Source organism: Peromyscus californicus, unplaced genomic scaffold (genome assembly GCF_007827085.1).
Source record: "Peromyscus californicus insignis strain IS unplaced genomic scaffold, ASM782708v3 Scaffold_8__1_contigs__length_139910024, whole genome shotgun sequence".
NCBI lineage: Eukaryota > Metazoa > Chordata > Mammalia > Rodentia > Cricetidae > Peromyscus > Peromyscus californicus.
The window spans coordinates 136,591,744-136,610,826 of NW_026294606.1; the positions used below are offsets into that span (position 1 = coordinate 136,591,744).

Genomic DNA, 19,083 nt, shown 5'->3' on the forward strand with positions numbered 1-19,083 from the left:
TGCTCAGGGATTGTTTAGTTTTCCTGCTCAGGAGTTGGTTAGTTTCATTGGTCATGGGTAGAGATGGCTCTGATTTCAGGGTCAAACTGTGTTTCTTTCACTGGCTCTTTTCAACTTTTTGGCTTTAATTCTAAGGCCAAGTCATATTTCTTTCACTGGCTCTGATTCTAGAGACAAAGTGTGTTTCTTTGGCACTGGTTTCAGAATTAGAGAACGTTTCTTAGGTTTTAGGTTTATGGATCAAGTGTTTACTTCACTGGGTCAGGTCTCAGATCCAGGGTGTGTTTCTTTCACTAGTTCTGGTTTCAGGGCCAGGGTGGGTTTCTTTGGTTGGCCCCCTTTGCCTACATGATTTGTGAATAATTTTGTTTAAATTTGACTTTGTCATGAAACATCTTGTTTTCTCCATCTATGGTAATTGACAGTTTTGCTGGGTGTGGTGGTCTGGGCTGTCTTAGAGTTTGCAAGACATCTGTCCAGGCCTTTCTGGATTTTTGTGTCTTCTTTGAGAAGTTGGGTGTGATTCTAACAGGTCTGCCTTTATATGTTACTTGGCCTTTTTCCCTTGCAGCGTTTAATATTCTTTCTTTGTTCTGTTTGTTTAGTGTTTTGATTATTATGTGTTGAGGATTTTCTCTTCTGATTCAATCTATTTGATATTCTGTAAGCTTCTTGTACTTTTATAGGCATGTCCTTCTTTAGGTTGGGAAAATTTTTCTTTTTTGATTTTGTTAAATATATTCTCTGGGGTTTTGAGCTGGGTTTCTTCTCCTTCTTCTATTTCTATTATTCTTATGCTTGGTCTTTACATAGTGTCCAAAATTTCATGGAACTTTTGTGTTAGGTATTTTTTAGATTTAACATTTTCTTTGACTAATGAATCTATTTCCTCTATCGTGTCTTCAGTACCTGATATCCTCTCTTCCATCTCTTGTATTCTGTTGATGATGCTTGCATCTGTAGTTCCTGTTGGTTTACCTAGATCTTCCATTTCCAGGATTCCCTCTGTTTGTGCTTTCTTTATTGCTTCTATTTCCATTTTAAGGTCTTGAGTAGTTTCCTTCATCTGCTTTTTCTTGGTTTTCTTTTAGGGATTTATTGATTTCTTCCAATTTTTAGTCTTTTCCTCAATTTCTTTAAGAGATTTGTTCACATCCTCTTTAAGGACCTCTATCATCTTCATAAAGTCATTTTTAAGGTCTAAACTGTGGGATAGCTGGGCTCTGGTGATGCCATATTTCCCTTTCTATTATTGATTGTGTCTTGCACTGGTATTTAAGCATCTGGATTCAGAATGATTATAGGTCTAGGTATTGATTCCTGCATTTTGCCTTCATTAGATGGGTGTTTTGTTTCTAGATTTCTCTTTCCTCTCTGGTCTTCTGGCCTAAATGACCAAGGGTTCTGGTGACTAGCATGTCTTCAGGTCCAATAGTGTTCCCCCTGGATTTAGGGGCCTGCAGTCCCTAGATCTGGCCTGGCCTCTGGTAATGTAGAAGTTTTCTTCTGATGTTGTAGACCAGGTAATGGAGACAGGGGTGGTGTGTGTGTGTGTGTGTGTGTGTGTGTGTGTGTGTGTGTGTGTGTACAATCTGGGATTGTTGGGCAGGGTTAAAGGGGTTTTGTGGGTGGTGGGTGCTGTCTTATATGGGGTTCCTAGGACCAGATTGCCTCCCCTAAGGCTGCCAGGGCTGTGGGCCCAAGTGTGGAGCCCAGAGGAGGGGTGCAGTCTGGGGTTGCTGGGTGGGCTTTAATGAGTGTTAGCAGATAGTGGGCAGTGTCATATCTGGGGTTCCAAGATTGGGCCTGACCCCTGGGTAAAGCAGAAGTCTTCTGATGTAGACCAGGATATGGAACCCAGGGTCCTGGGGGATGGGAGGAGGTGTGGCCATGTTGGAGTAGGTATGGCCTTGTTGGAGGAGGTGTGTCACTGTGTGGGGTGGCCTTTAGGTTCCCTGCTCAAGATACCGCCCAGTGACACAGTCCTTCTTATTACCTTCTGATCAAGATGTTGCCAGCACCATGTTTGCCTTCACGCTGCCATGCTTCCTGCCATGATGATAATGGATTGAACTTCTGAATTGTAAACCTCTACCTCAATTCAATGTTTTCCTTTATAAGAGTTGTCATAGTCATGGTGTCTCTTCACAGCAACAGAAACTCTAAGACAGTATTGAAATCTGTATCCTACTTCCTTTTCTTTCCTCCCTACTCTCTTACTTGAAAATATCAAAAATTCTGTGCTGTTCAAACATCTACCAGGGTACTCAAAGCAGAAAGGTGATAATCTATTGACTCCTTCTTCAACACTTTCTTCATCCAGTCAACCACAAGTCCTATCTACTGACACTTCTCTATATCTGAAACTATCCTCACCATGCACCAGGCTACTGAAAAAGCATACTAAACCATATTTCTCTCTTTTGTCACCCTCTGCCCCAACACACTATTCCGCATAGCCCACATTCTAATCTAATATCTCTTGTCACTGATCTACTTAATGTCACAAATTACCCTTGATTAATAATATGGTTTAATAATATGGTTTTCAACATGACTTTTTAGAACCCTCTTAATGTGCCTAATATCTTTAGGTTCCTCCAATTCTACTGCCCAAGACTCTGCCTGTAACATGAATTGCTAAATAGTCTTATTAATAGAAAACCCATAGTCAGATATTGGGTTGAAAGCTGAAAGATCAGATGAATAGAACAAGCCAGCCACAAGTTCTTACCGCTAGGAAATCCTCAGCCCAAGAGAGCTACTTCCTGTATACTCACGCCTTATCTATCTTTCTGTGCCCTGCCATCTCACTTCCTCTCTCCACCCAGCTACATCACTTCTTCTTTCCGCCCACCTTGATCACTTCCTGTCTGTTTGTACAGATCTCCAGACCTCTGTGGTTAACTAGTGCTAGGATTAAAGGCATGTGCCACCACACCTGGCTCTGTTCCTAGTGTGGCCTTGAACTCACAGAGATCCGGATGAATTTCTGCCTCCCGAATGCTAGAATTAAAGGCATGTACTACCACTGCCTGACCTTTATGCTTAATATAGTGGCTAGCTTTGTCCTCTGATCCCCAGGCAAGCTTTATTTGTTAGAGCATAAATAAAATATCACCATATCTACCAGCCCCACAATGTTCCATCTCACCCAAGGCCATTGGTGTAGTCTTCCCTTGTGCCTCCACAGCCATCTGACAAGAACTCTCTACATGTCAGTGTACTGGCACTGCCCAACCCCTATACCAGACACAGCCATTTGGCTTAAGTGACTGGCTTTGTGAAATTAAGTATTCACATAGTACCAAAGACTTTTCAAAGTCATCTGTACTTTCAACTGGCACAAGTGCTCTAGGAAATCATATACCAGGAAATTAAACCCAATATTTAGTGACCATTATTACATTCAAATATATATATATATATTATTTAATTGATGTAATTTTACCTCAATTAAAAATATTAAGTAAAAGAAGATATATTATTAAGTAAATGAAAGTTCTCCAGGTACCTAGAAACCAAACACTTATATAACAAACTATTCTACAGAAAGTCAGCATGAGAGCCCTGAATAGGCTGAACAACAGACTTTGTGGTTGCTATAGATTTTGACATAAGACAATGAGAGGTGATTAATATTCTATCAAACTTTCAAAGGATTTTTGTAAGCTCCAAAATATTAAAGACCATTGACCTATGTGTGGTACATTGCTATAATAACTTTGAAATTTGTATTTTTAAGATTTTAAATACTTCTTAACCTAACCCTAAAATTTTGACCAACATTTCCTGAGGAACAAAATTATTTAAATTATAAATAAAATATTGATATTAAACAAAATTTTAGAGATATTATATTCAAGAAATTATTCTGTTTGTGTCATTGAAATTTTTAGGACTATTGTACCAAAATCATACACTAACGAGCAGACTTTTAAAAGAAAAGAACTTCTTGATTGGTAGAAATTATGCTTGTAGTTCAATATCACAATCTTCATGATCTTTTGATTTATGACTGCTAAGATAATTGAACACTGCTTCATTATTTCCAAACATACCTAGACTAGGAGGATTTCAAAAAGCAACAGTGAAACCGGAATGGTCACTGTGGATGCTGTCCACAGCAAAGAGCTCTGAAGGACGAGCCAGACAACACGACTCTGGAAGTCGCGCAGTGGGGGAATTACAACAGTTCCACCCATTACCCAGTGATTTGCTGTGCAGCCTCTAGAGCAGAATTTCTACCACAAATTCCACCAGCAGCAATGCCTCATGGAGGCATGATCCTGATGCATCATTTATTGTACTGTAAGCCTGTCCTCCTACCTTTTGTCAGTAGGCAGAACAACTTTAACCATATCAACAAAAAAGCCATCTAATTCACAAATGCCATGCCAGGGGTGGAACAAAAAACAATCGATGACCGTAACAGAAGTCATACTTGATTTTAGCCAAAAGGCCGAGAAGCGATCTGTAACAGAATTTATAACCAAACAAAAGTCCACAATCTTCTTTCTACTGGCTCTGATTCCGGAAAGGTACTTCCCATTGTTTTCATCTCAGACTCTACTGCCACAGAGAAATTCAACGTTCTTCACACCAGCCTCTTCTTTTAAACCTCATCTTAGTTACAATGTTGCTAAAGTTCTGGACCCATTTTTGTTCCAAAGGTTATGAATGACTATGGTTCTTTTTGACAGCTGGAAATAATACAATTAAATCATATAAGATATAAAAACTGTGCACATAGAATGCTAAAGTTGTACCTCATTAAGGTACCATGGTAAACTTCTAAAATAATGTTTTATTGAATCAACTTATTCATTTCATGGTTACTTATTGAGCAAAGACCACAGGTTAAACACTTTCATATATTTAAAAATAGCAACAAACATATCAGGTGTTATAATCTAACCCAAATAAAAAATTCAAGCACATGAAGAGACAATGAACATGAAAAATAGCAGATAATATAGTTGAAATGATAGAGACTGTTTATGGTATGTCAAGGTAGTATGTGGTGATATGAACACAAAAATAGAAACTACATACTTTCAACTCAGCCACAAAACTGTACTGCCTGTGTTAGTTGGTTGTCTCTTCGCTATGACCAAATAACTGACAAAACTATGCAAAGAAGGGTATTTAGTATTATTATCATTATCATTATTATTATCAAGTCTCAGGAGACAGAGTCCATGATGACAGGGGAGATACAACAATTGTACCAGGAAGAGGCTGGTCAGTCTGTCTATAGTCACAAAGCAGGGAGATGAATGTGAGTGCTCAGGCGGCTTTCTCCTTTTTATCCAGTCTAGGATTCAGCCCATAAATGTACAGTGTAGTGGGTAGCCATTCCAGCTTTGATCTGGAAGTTCCAAGCCCCACTGAGGCTTCAGTAACTGTCACGCCTATAAGGCGGGGCCAAGAGAGGACCCTGAAGACCCGAGATCCGGATGCACTGGCTCTCTTGGTTCCTGGACCCCAGACACTGGAGGTAGACCGAGCAGAGTTCTCCAGAGAACACTGCCGGGCTGTGCCATACCTTTCCCAGACCCTGTTACCTATCCCTTCACTTGTGAATTACCCCACAAAATAAACCTCCCTTTTAACTACGTGGAGTGGCCTTAATAATTTCACCAATAGTACAGCCTCCATCCATGGCAGCTTTTCCCACCTCAATCTAGATAATTACTCACTGTCATGCCCAGAGATTTGCTTTCATGGTGATTCTACATCCTGTCAACTTGACAACACTAAGCATTGCACAGCCAATGCAGTTGTGTACACAGTATAGAATATTATAATGTAGAGAACTGGACAGAAGATACAGATGGCAGCTCTGCCCTGTGGACCAGGGAATAGGAGGATTAGTTGCCTCTCCGTACTCTGGACCAGGAAACGGGAGAGTTGGTTGTCTGCACTATGGACCAGGGAATGGGAAGGTTGGTTGCCTCTCTGTACTGTGGACCAGGGAATGGGAGGGTTGTTTGTCTGTCTGCACTATGGACCAGGGAACAGGAAGGTTGGTTGCTTCTCTGCACTGTGAACCAGGGAATTGGGGGACTGGTTGCCTCTCTGTACTGTAGACCAGAAAATGGGAGGGTTGGTTGTCTGCACCATGGACCAGGGAATGGGAAGGTTGGTTGCCTATCTACACTATGGACCAGAGAATGGGAGGGTTGGTTGTCTTTCTGCACTGTGAACCAGGGAATGGGAGGATTAGTTGCCTATCTGCACTGTGGACCAAGAATTGGAGGGTTGGTTGCCTCAATAACTTGGAGTTTATAAAAAGAAGCAGCAGATAGAGTTTTCCTGGCTAAGATTAAAAGTAATCAAAACCACAAGATAACTATACCATCAAATCTTGGAGTTTACTAATTTCTAAAGAATATGCAAAGGAGCACCATGTGTTGATCTGGACAGAAGTCATAGACAGGAGGTCATATGTTCATGTCTGGAAGTTCACACTTCATGTCCAGTCAGTGTAAGGCAGCATAAGACCATGAGAAGTTGGGAAAAGTGGTAAGAGTTTATAAATATGGCATATACTACAGAGGACTAAATGAGAAAAAGCCCACAGTCAAGGAAATCAGCTGGAAATCCACTGTACTTACTCATGTGAGAGTAGATTAAAATAAAATCTGAGGGGGAAAGCAGAGAAAAAGAAAACATAAAAAAATATGTGAAACTCATAGCAATTGGGTACAGCAATAAAAATGTCAAAAATGCGACCAATTCTAGGCAGTGACCTGCACAATTGATGTTGAACATAGGTAGTGCAAGAGAGAAAGTACTTGGGAAAGTTAGAAAATGACTTCATTTCAGGCTATAAGAAGTGTGACCTAACTATGGAAATTTTAAGCAGGCAACATAATACCTGGGTCTGAGCTACAAAGAAAGGTCTATGATACAGCTTTGATTGGATTCAGAAACAGTCTTGCTCAAAGCAGTTCAAGCAGGTGACAGGATATGCAGAATAAGCATAGTCTTTGGTGTCAAACAGGTATTCATCATCTTTGACTCAACTCTGAGTACTTGACTTAACATATCTGAGCTTGGATTTCTTCTCTTATAAAACAGATACAGCAGTTGCCTAAAATAATTAGTTATGGGTTAAGTACAAAAAGAGTTTACTTTTTATAAGTAAATTAGATTTAATATCAGAATGATATATAATAACATATATTGTCATATATAATGTATACACTTATGAACAAGCAGACAGCTATGTTCTGACACATAGATGCTCAGCGGACACAACCGTAGGTCCCTTCCAGAGGAGACACACCGTAAGTCCCTTCTAGAGGGCTACTTAGAAATGTGTGCCCTTCTTTCTCATTTACTTCGTTCTTCATAGTTTCCCAAGCTTTAGCCTTCAAGAGGAGGACAATTCTTATGTTCTCACAGTTTTACCAAGAGCCATCCATTTGGGCTTTTCTTGTATTTGGGCAGTCAAAAGAGATCCTTGTGGTTTATTCTGAAAGTTGGGGTTGCTGTTTCTAAAAGTTGCCAAGGTGGTTGTTGAGGGAAGGGAAGGGTTGCGCACAGTTATTTTCAAAAAGAATCATTTGACCAACTGCAAGAATACCCAGGATCTTGTAAAGCAAGAAGTATTGAGTTATTCTAACTAGAAAATAAATAGCAAAAACCAAAAAGACAGTTTGCTCTGGTTCCAGAACTGCCAATCTATGGGTAAGCCTAGTATTTTGTTCAATGTTCAATTTCTCAGAAGACAAAACTATTCCCAGTGTAGATTATTCATTTCATTTACTTAATCAAAAATGTGTGGATAGAACTTTGTTAGAAAATTACACAGCTATTTCCAGGCAGACTATTCAAAATTTTATAATTGAATCTACATAAGAAAATGTAGAGACATCTTGTCTGCAAGGTACCTCTTACCTTAGTCTTTAGTCTTTGAAGTCTTTTGCGTTCAAGCCATCCCCTGATAAATGCTTGTGTGATAGTAATCAGCTTAACAATTCTTTTAGTAAATATGAGTTTGTTTCTTTCCTGGAACAGTTGGTAAATTTCTATGTGTGGTCCAATTCTTTTAACTTTACTGTCTAATTTATCGGACTTTGGAACAGCTTTTGCCCTAAAAATAAAATATTAAAACTTCTTAGTGATAACTAGAAAAATAAACATATCTACAGACTTAAATTCTTTAGATGATGAATGTACACACACACACACACACACACACACACACACACACACACACACACAGACACACAAACAAACACACACATACACACACACACCTTAGTACTGAGGATTGAAGCCAGGGCATCCTGCACAAGCACTCTTCCACTAAGCTACATCTCTCGCTCTTTTATATCTTTTTAATTTGAGACACAGTCTTACTAGGTTGTTCAAAGTGCCTTTGAACTCACTGTATCCCTTGCAGGTATTGATCTCATGAACTTCCTGCACCAGCCTCTAGAGAAGTTGGGATTACAGGCCTTTACTATTAGGTCAGCCTTCAATGACAAATATATAGAAATAAGAAATGAACTATGACTTGTACATAAAATTTAATATAACACCTCACTTATCCATGCTGATAAAGTTCCCAAAGAAGGCTGAAAATGCTAGAATCAATATACCATGTATAACATTAAACTTCCAAAGGAAGGAAATCCAAAAGAAAGTGAATCTTTCAAACTTATCCACAGTTATTCAAAGAGGAAAGGTTAGTCCAAGTAATTTTCATGTCCCTACAGTTCTACTCTAAATATGCAGTCATTTGTCACTTATTTGCCAGCCCAGCATCATCTGGAAATTACTTCTGATCCTATACCTGAGGGGGGCAGCAGTGTGGCAAGCAGAGTGGATCATGGGCTACAGGAGAGGCCACAGAGGGATCATACTGGAGACTGATCAGCCTTCAGTGCTAATGTGAATAACCCTGCAGCATTGATAATAATCATGGAAGAAAATGCTAGTTCTCTGCCATGAGCATGTATGTAGTATGAGTATGTAGCCTTGGTAACTTTGTATCTACAAAAATCATAGATATGACTTATTTTTAACATGGTGACCAGTTTCTCAAAGTCTCTCAGAGTCTACTTCTCTTGAAAATTATTAGCATATAGAAACTAAAAAGCAGAACTACTGTATGTCTCCTGGGCACACACCTAAAGGAGATCCACAGGGCAGCCCAACCACCATAGCTACCTCTTCTCCAGTCTGCAGGCCTCAGAATTTCACACCCAGTCTTCTTAATTCTCAGAGTAAATCTCTGACTCAAACTAACTGTGGTTTAGCTTTATTTTCTTCTAGCCTGTTTTTTTATTTCTGCATTAAGTGGGTTCTTGAGCAAGTCTCTTTTGTTTTGTTTTACATATGTTATTATTTCTCTTCCTTTGGTATCTGAAGAATTGAGAGTCTGATTTTGATATCTGCACAGCATCAAAGCTTAGTTGTCAGCAGATAGCAAGGAATCTCATATGTCTTTTCTATTTTCTTCTACAGTTTGTCTTGAAGGCTGTGTTATCTTCTAATATGCATTGTCTTGTACATCACAGGAATATCAGTATCACATCATTCTGGAATATGAGTTTCAACTTCATTTACAGATAATTCTTTAGAAAAATTAGAATGTAGATAATCCATAGATTTTAAGAGCCAGAGGACCAGGACACTAGCTGCTAGATGGTGTCTTCTCCCCATGGCAGGGCAACTACACCCATGAACTATCAACAGTATGGTTGCATAAATAAGAACTGGATAATGACACCGTGAGTTGCCATGCCTTAATTCTAGATGAGGAACTCCAGTCAGTCAATGAATTCTGAGAGTAAGAATTTAAGAGCCAGAGGCCCAAGACACACCACCTGCTGCTAGACAATATCTCCTAGACATAATCAGGAAAATACACTCATGAAATCCCCAAAACATGGACATCTGAACAAAACAAGCATAATGGCCACACTAACTGACCTGCCTGTGTGAACAAGGGAAACTCCTCAAGGCTCCACCTCTAGATGAAGAGTTAGAGGCGGTCAGTGGCTCCAGAGACGGGAGGAAGCAGTGTCCTCCAGGAACAAGCTCCTACAAGGCTTGTCCAATCCAAGTAATCAGCACGCACACGCAAATATGCCTACATAGGTAGATGCATAAACACAGGTATATACATGCAACAGTAATAATTCAAGGAGAGATCATGATTAGGGAGGGAGAGGTGGGTCACAGTAGGAGTTGGGGAGGGAAGGGCAGTAGTAATATAGCTGTTGAGCTCAAGTATGGTGTTCTCAAAAAGATTATTTTTTTTGAGAAATGTAAACATTTTAAAAATGTTGGAAGTGACTTTTTTAACAACTAAAAGGAAAATTTTTACCTCAGGGCCTAAATATACAGACATTGGTCAATAATGGTTGGATAATAACTAGCATTTAAAGCAGAGAAAAATGAGACAGAATAATTTATAGAGGACTTGCTAGAAAAACTTGAACTGTTCTTACAAATAAAGGATCTGAAAAGAAGCTAAAAATATACTAAATTGTGACAGATGAATTTTGATGAGGACAATAATATAATAGGTAAAGGCTTACAAATTCATGGCTATAAAATGTTACATACAGGGGCAGAGAATTTAACTAAACAAGAGTGCTTTTCTAGCATGCATATGGTCCTAAAATTGATCCCCAACACTGAAAAACCAATCACAAATGTCACACAGGTTGGATAAAAAGAAAGAGTAAAATTCAATGTGAAATCCTGTCTGTTACACCAACAAGTTGATTTTCAAGTACCGTCTGCTCTTAATTTGGCAGAAGGACCTATTTCATGCCTTTAATATAATTTCCCTAGATAGCAAAAAGTTCCTGATACTAAAAAATATTTACTTTATTAATGCTTGTAAATCATTTCCCTCTTTTTTATGATTGACTTTTACCACATTTGGTATCCCTGATATTTACTGTCATTTATCCCTGAACTACTTTTTATTCTACTTTGAAAGAAGCTACAAGCCCTTCCTGGGATGATATTATGAAAGTCATGAAGTTTGTCACTGCCCTTGGGGGTCAATGATATTTTCCTAGTTCCAAGTGATGAATGGCTACATCCCTATGGAATTAACATACAGAAACTGTGGTTATTGGGAATTCCTGCTGAGCATACCTGATAACACTCATCCTATTCACCAAGAGGCTGTTTCTGCCTGTCCCTCACATTTTCCCACATGCTCTATAACATGTGGGATAATTGATGCACACATGTCATCAATTGTGTCTTCGGAAATGAACATGGGAAGTATGACAGATTTATGAAGATTGTGTTTTCTAAACAATATATTACAGAAAGAAAGGACTTATGAGTACAGGCTTAAGCTGCTGTCACAGCCATGCATCTGCTAGATGGGACAGAAGGAGTCACCAGGATGTCAGGATGACTTCTTGTCCAGAAGCAGAGCTTCTTAATCCAAGATCATCATGATGATCATTAATTTATAATTCCTACTTATTTCCTAGCAAAGTTTGAGAAAAACTCTTTGAATGGCTACATGTAATTTATTAATTTCCTTAATTTGTATGCACTACAATGAGTAGCCTCTAAGTGACACAGAAATGTTGCCAACGAATCTGTCAGTGTTTAAGAAAACAAATCCCTAATGAAATTTTTGTATACATTGTAAGTTACAAATTCTAGTAACTATATGTATATATGTTAATAGAAATTAAGAATACATGCTAACTACTTTATCTGTAAAATAAATTAAATATGTAAAAATACCTTTATTGAGCTCTTTGGATTAATATTTCTAAATTTTAATAAGAATCATAGCTGGATGTGGTGTCCCTGCCTATAATCTTAGAATTTAGGAAGTAGGAGAAGCAGGACTTCAAGGCTAGCCTAGGCTACATAGCAAGTTTGAGGCCAGCCCAGGTATAGGAGAGCTAGATTTAACTGAGGAAGAGGTGTAGTGGGTAGCTGTTCCAGCTTTGACCTGGAAGTACTACCCCCATTGAGGCTTCCGGTAACTGTCACGCCTATAGGCGGTGTGGAGACAGGAGCCCTTAAGACCTAAGATCTGGGTGTGCCGGCTCTCTTGGTTCCTGGACCCTGAACGCTGGAGGTAGACTGAGCAGAGTTCTCCAGAGAACACCACTGGACTGTGCTACACCTTTTCCAGATCCTGTAACCTATCCCTTTACTTGTAAGTTACCCCACAAAATAAACCTCCCTTTTAACTATGGGAAGTGGCCTTAATACTACAACCAATCTCTGGCACAGCTGGAAAGGGAAGGGGTGCAACAAAAGACCGTGGAGACAGGAGTGAACAAGAACAAAGAACAATGGCATATCCATACGAAAGTGACATGCTGAACCCACTGCCTTGTACACTACCCTAAAAATCTGTATTAAAAAACTAATGGGACACTAAAGGACGGATCAGTCTTCTGGAAGGAAGTTACCGATGCCTTACTCATTGTCATGTGATGTAACATGTCTCAGCACATGTCTTTCTGTGTTTACTGCATTCCCCATTCTTCATATATTAATAACATTGATCTAATAAAGCAGTATTAAAGCATCGGTTGCTGAACAAGATTATGTGCGTCAAACTGTGCCTTGTGAATGAATCTTCATCTACAAAGCAGACAAATATCCCTAAAATAATTGAAATTCCAAACTCTTTTCTGTAAGCTATCATTGAGTCCAAAAAATAATTGTTTTAACTCATTCAGTGCTAATTTTTATAACCCCGTATATAAATTCAAACTTCAGTTACTCAATTAGCTGCTATCCACCTAACACAATGCAAGAAGAGCATGCACACAGGCAAAAGAAATTGGCTGCCTCCTTTCACAAAGCTCACACTTAGACTCATTTCCTGAATGAAAAATTAATAGCTATTTTTAAAGTTTCTAGTATCCAAATCTGTCTTCATAAAAGTGTGCAAAACTCAATTAAAAGATGTATCTCTAAGAAACGATATCATATCCTCATAAAACCAAATACTGCATACTGTCTCACTATATATCCTGACTTAGGAGTAATGACTTCTAAGCCTGGTTTGTGATAACAAAACAGACTGCCTTGAAGATCATGTTCTCAAATAAAGTTTTTATTGTCATTAATTAAAACATGAAGATGGTTTTCAAAAATTTTAGGAGAAACATAAGGGAAAATGTTTCCACAACAACTTTGTTAAAATAGAAATAATATGGCACCATTGTTTTCATTTTCAAAATTATAAAGGAAACACTACACAAATTTCATTAAAGGTTTTATTAAAGATTCTAGTCTCTTTGGTATAGGAAGGTACTCTGCAGGCTATGAAAGAGAATCGTGAACACCAACCCAGTCACAAAACCTTTGACCTACAATCTGTCCTGTGGGCAAGATGTGCTGGGGCAATGGTGGTGCAGAACTTGTTGGAGTGACCAAGGGTGTTTGGTTTAACTTGAGGCCCACCCCACCAGAGGAAGCCCATGCTCTACACTGCCCTGGATGACCAGGAACCAGAGACTACACAGACCACAGACCTAGGGTAGAACCAAACATAACTATCCAAAAACCAAGCAAACAAACAACAACAACAAAAGCAAACAACAACAACAACAAAAAACAAAACAAAACAGTGAAACGACTCCTAATGATGTTCTGCCTATCTGTGCCTTGTCTAGTCGCATTAGAGAGGCTTCCTCCGACAGCAGTTGGGAGTGGTTACAGAGACCACAGCCAGACATTTGGCAGAGAAAGTCTAAATTGGAGGTCTCCATCGGGTCCCCCATTCAGAGATGATGAATACTGTGGATGAGGGGGCAGAAAGACTGTAGGAGTCAGAAGGGTGAAGCAGAAGGACATGTCCAACAGAATCAACTAAGCAAGGCTCACACGGACTTACGGAGACTGGTGTCAAGCATGGGGCCTGCATATATGCTATGGCTTTTGGCTTGGCATTCTGGGGGAATCCTAACTGTTGGAGCGGGTCTATCTCTGACTCTTTGGCCTGCTATTGAGATTCTTTCCTCCTGTTGGGTTGTTATGTCTAGCCTCAATATGAGGGCTTGACTTTGTCTTCTATCTTGTTTTGTGGTGTTTAGTTGTTGCCTCTTGGAGGCCTGCTCTTTTCTCAAGGGAAACAGAGAGGAAGTGGATCTGGGGGAGATGGGAGGGAACTAGGAGGATTGGAGTGAGTGGAAATTGTAGTCAGGTTGTATTGTATGAGAGAAGAATCTATTTTCAATTAAAAAAAGTTTTATTAAAGAAATAATGTCAACATTATTCTTGACTGCATGAACTATTCAGGAAAATAACTTGCTATTATGAGAATAAAAACTAGTCACTACCCTTTCTGAAAATTATGGAAAAAGCCACATGCATGAAAATATCCACCACGGCTTCATCTATAATAAATGATTTTATAAATATCTAAGTAAGTTGTTAGATTAAATCAATAAATGATAAAGTCACAAAACCATTGTCGATTATATAATAATAAAAGTCTTATAACTTCAAAATTTGGAGAATAAAGATATTAAACTACATATATTAATTCTTGTAATCTTTTGTTTAAAATGCATATAAATAAAAGTAGGAATCAACATGCCAAAATGTTACTGCAGTGTATTAGCAGTGTTCCTAACCACAGGTGGATTAGACTCTTTGGAGAGAAGAAATGCCCACCTTACACAATTCTGACTCATCTTCTACAAAAACTGGTGCAAATATTCCATTAATCTGAAGACTGTAAAGAAAGCATTGGGTTGTAAAGGAAAATTGGTTGTTTTTTAGTTTTTTAATTTTGCTCAGATTTTTTGAGATAGACCAGCATACAATGTATATTTTCAAAGAAAAATATAATTAGTGACATATTTGACAGGATTAGCAACTCACTTTCTTTAAGCTTTAACTTTGCAATTTCTCCTTTAATCCTTAAAATACTTATCTCAAAGTAACTTACTATTCTGACTTCTGAGAAAAATCTGGTGACTTTCTAACCTCACAAAAACAAAATCAATGCCCTTCTGCTCTGTGATAAAAATAACAGGGGGCAAAACTATGATTGCCAACAGAAAGGTTAGCATTGCAGTTACCATTTGATTGTCTGTGCTTGTAGTGCATGAAAGATGCAGCCACACCACACCTACATGTTCTGTTACAGAATGTTCAGTCAGGATCCAAAGAGAGGAGTGGATGATATATGAACACTGTCTTGTGACCGCCAGATACACAGAGGTCAAAGGGATCCATAGAAACCAGCCTTGGTTTACCCTCCAAATAAAAATGTTTACCATGTCTTATCAAAATTGTGATAAAGGGAGAAATGCCACTTTTCATGGAGATTCTTGGCCACCAAAAAGTCTCTATAACTATCCTTACAACAGTAAAAATATGAGTCATTAGAGGCTATACATAAACCAGATTTTACCATGAAAGACCACCTTATTTGTCTGTGCATGTCCCCATAATCTAACCTCATTATAAGAAAGTGAAAAGACAAAAGAGCCATGGCTGCATTTGGATTTTCCACTTGAAGTTGACAAATACATAATCAAAGTATCAAATCAAATGGGTTTCAGAGACAGAAGAAACAATTAGATAAAATTACATGTGAGAAAAAATACAAGAAATTAATTAGTAAGTTAATTGTATCTAAGCATTATAGACCCTGAGACTGACAAACAATTGAATGGGGAATTTTGTTCCAACTACTAATGCTCATATGATAATATATTAAACACTAAATCAGCTTTAGAGGTTGGTTTAGATACTGCTATCAACCAGTTTTGGCTGATATGCAAGTACTGTGTATGCCCCATTAAGAAAAAGCACTGTTTGACCATCTGCTCATAGGTTGAAAGTGATTAAAGGGTATTTATTTTAGCTGTTTTAAAGTCAAATACTTTTTAAGCAGCAAACACATGACAAAACCAGTCCAGGTTGCCAAATTCAGAAATACGGAGAGATTGATGATGCATTCCATCAATTCCTCTTCCAACCTGCATTATCATAAAGCAAATATCACAAGTTTCCTGATTAGACTAGCATGCCTGCTTTGTCCAAATGCTTCGAAATTGAGTTATAATTTACACAATTTACTTTGATTTGGATCTTCTGCTACCAAGCTGTGTTGAGGGCTTTCATTTCCTGAATGTGCAGTCTTGAAGCACAAACATGTGGTGCCTTGTGCTTGAAATGTGAGATTTGAAAGCAACCTGGGAGAGAGCCAAACGAGTTAGTGTCCTACTTAATCACCTAAATAAAGTCTACTTAGTAGGAAAACAGTGCATTGAATCCAACCTGACTTTTAAGAAAAGAAATATTCTCTTTCCATATTATCCATTTCCAGATCTCTCCAAGGGTTGAGTACTTCATGCCATCAAAACCTGCTCACTTCAGAAACCAGAGGAGGTTCCTGGGACTTTCTAAAATGAGACACAATCTTCCTGAAGTAGAAGATAATGCCACTTTAATTTAGGCAAAATCTTAAAGTACATTAAAACATCAGAATGGGGTATGCTTTCTTCTGTCCTTGTCACTATTACTATTTATAATGCTGCCCTGGGACCCAACTTCTCCCCCGTGATTCCCCCAAAGTGACATTCTATTTCTGGTCACTCATACATCTATAGTCTGTTTTAACATGGCCATATTAAAAGATGGAGGTTGATATCCTATTTAAGGTCTCAAAGAGTGTCTGAATTTCTGGGCAGGGTACTTTTTTATTTATAAATAGATTTCTAGAACATTTCAGACAGTAAATAGCTGAAGGCAACCAAAGAAAGAAGAGGTAAGGAAGAGGCAAGTCAGAAAGAATTTCCCAGCCCATCAGTAGGGTTTGTTATTATTACTGCTGCTACTGCTGCTCAGATTAGATTTTCCAACAGTTTTTCGTTAAAATACAAGAGCAATTTTTAATTACAAATTCATTTCAAGAACTATAGTCATTTCTTCCACCTTAACACAGAGAAGCAGTCTGGAGGAGCACAGCTTATGAGTTAGAGCACTTTTGCAGCACCCAGGCGAGTGCAGAACAGGAATATCTGTCTGCTCATTTCAAATTGATTCCAGCTTTGTATGCAAGGTCTTGCTTTCTGGAAATGTTCTCTATAATGGAGACTGTGGTGATATTTTATTTGTGCTGAAATGTGGTGATATTTTACTTGTGAATTAATAAATAAAGCTTGCCTAGAAATCAGGGGGAAAAGGCCAGCCATTTTAAGTAAACAAGAAGTCAGGCAGCACATGCCCTTAATCCCATACCAACCATAGAGACCTGGAGGTCTGTACAGACAGACAGAAAGTGACAGAGCTATGTAGGAAAAGAAGTGAGATAGTTGGGTTAAGAGAGCCAATGAGAGGGCAGAAAAGCAAGGCATATAAAGCCTGGGCAGACAGGAAGTCGGTGCATTTGGAAGCTGCAGAGTTGGTGAGGTAAGGTTGGCTGGTGCCTTTCCCTGTTTCCCTGACCTAAGGCTTTAACCCCTATATTTGCCTCCATGTCTTTTATTTAATAAGACCATTTAGAAATTCGTCTACAGGAGACATCTGACAATCCTTTGTATTGTGCCTATATGGTTTACTTGTTGGTCAGTCTAGAGTTATGCTGGAAGACATCTGGAATGACTGTAGCATTAGAGCCAAAGGGGCTACAGGAGTCATTTTTCAAAAGCACAGTCACCAGGTTCCATTTTTTTTCCAAGCTTGTCTCTGAACAGAGAACCCAGGGAGTTTTTCTGCTCTTCCCCTTGTCATGGTGTTTATGTCTCTTATGGGAACCCAACCCAAACTTTAGTCAGTTCTGGCTGAACTCTACTGACTCCCTCCATCTCTCTGCTCCCTACTCAGATGTAGAGCTGTTGAGGGTCTGACTCCTGATCATGCATTCCACTGTTCTTGGAGGTGGAGTACCAGTAATGAATTCCCTTAACAATTAAGTATTAAAATTTTGACATTCTATTCCCAATGAGACATACATCAATGGACTCTGATCCCAACAAACAAATAACCTTCAAAAAACAGACAGCAGTAGTAAGCCTAAGGGTAGTAGAAAAGTAGGAAGTGCAGATACTCTCTGAGCATCACTATGGCATTGAGAAGCACCTTCCTCAGGCCTCTGACCTCTATTAGAACTTCTATAAGCCCTTGTAAAGAAAAGCCATTGCAAGGCTGTTTTCCCACCCTTAGGACTTCCTTCTTCCATATCATGCTGTTAACATACTGCTGTATTTTAAAGGTGAGACCTGCTCTTATTTTTGGAAGGGAAACAGAGGAGTGGTGGATCTGGGAGAGAGTTGGGTAGGAGGACTGGGAGGAATGAGATAGGGGAACTGTGGTCAGGATATAACATATGTAAAGAATTAAAGAACAACAACAAAAAGATGAGGACCTTATTGTATCCTTTCTTTCATTGCCTGTTCCACTTCAGACAGTTCCCTTCTGATTCTAGACAAGAATTATAGCCCAGCCAGCCATCTGTGCCTTTCACAGGGCCAGTAGTTTCTGTACTCACTGCTGTATCCTTCAGCAGACATTACTGGAAATATTTCTGTTCTGTACACATGGAAGAGGCTGTACACCAGGCCATCTTGTCTCCAAGAGAGAAAGCAGAAGGTTCCATTTCAACCTGCAACTAACTGTAGTCAACAGGCTCTTCTCAGTTTTCATAGATTCTGCAGTATCTAGTCATTTTGTGTTCTCTTTGTCCCACCTGACAGTTCAATGCTTCTCCTAATCTGGTAAGACTAGATTTGGAATCAGAGTGCTGCTTGCATGGCAAACACTGTTAATACTGAGGTCTGTGCTACAATGGTCCACAGCTTGATCCTACTCCTGCTTGGATGTACTCTCTATTGAGCAGAATCATCGCATGGAAGAATGAATACAGGAAGTTTCACTATGATTGAATACAGAAGTTTCCTGTTTTCACCTAGACTTCATTATTAAGAGAAAGTTCAAACTTTTGACAATAGATGTAAACAAGACATCAGTAACTATTGACAGTATAGACAAACAGGCATTCTCAAGACAAAGGAACTAGAAACAAGGGCAAGGACATAGGTCAAACTGACCACAGAATGGTTTCATTTGCCCTAAACTTAGTTCTTCTACTAGATGACA

General features: G+C 38.8%; 1 protein-coding gene across 1 annotated transcript in view; it reads right to left on the reverse strand.

Moving 5' to 3' along the window:
• Iqcm (IQ motif containing M) overlaps positions 1 to 19,083 on the reverse strand; it is a 353,128-nt gene that overhangs the window by 194,848 nt on the left and 139,197 nt on the right. The window contains exon 8 of the mRNA XM_052728865.1: positions 7,909 to 8,104. Within this exon, the coding sequence (XP_052584825.1) occupies positions 7,909 to 8,104 (196 nt within the window). The remainder of the gene's footprint in view (positions 1 to 7,908; positions 8,105 to 19,083) is intronic.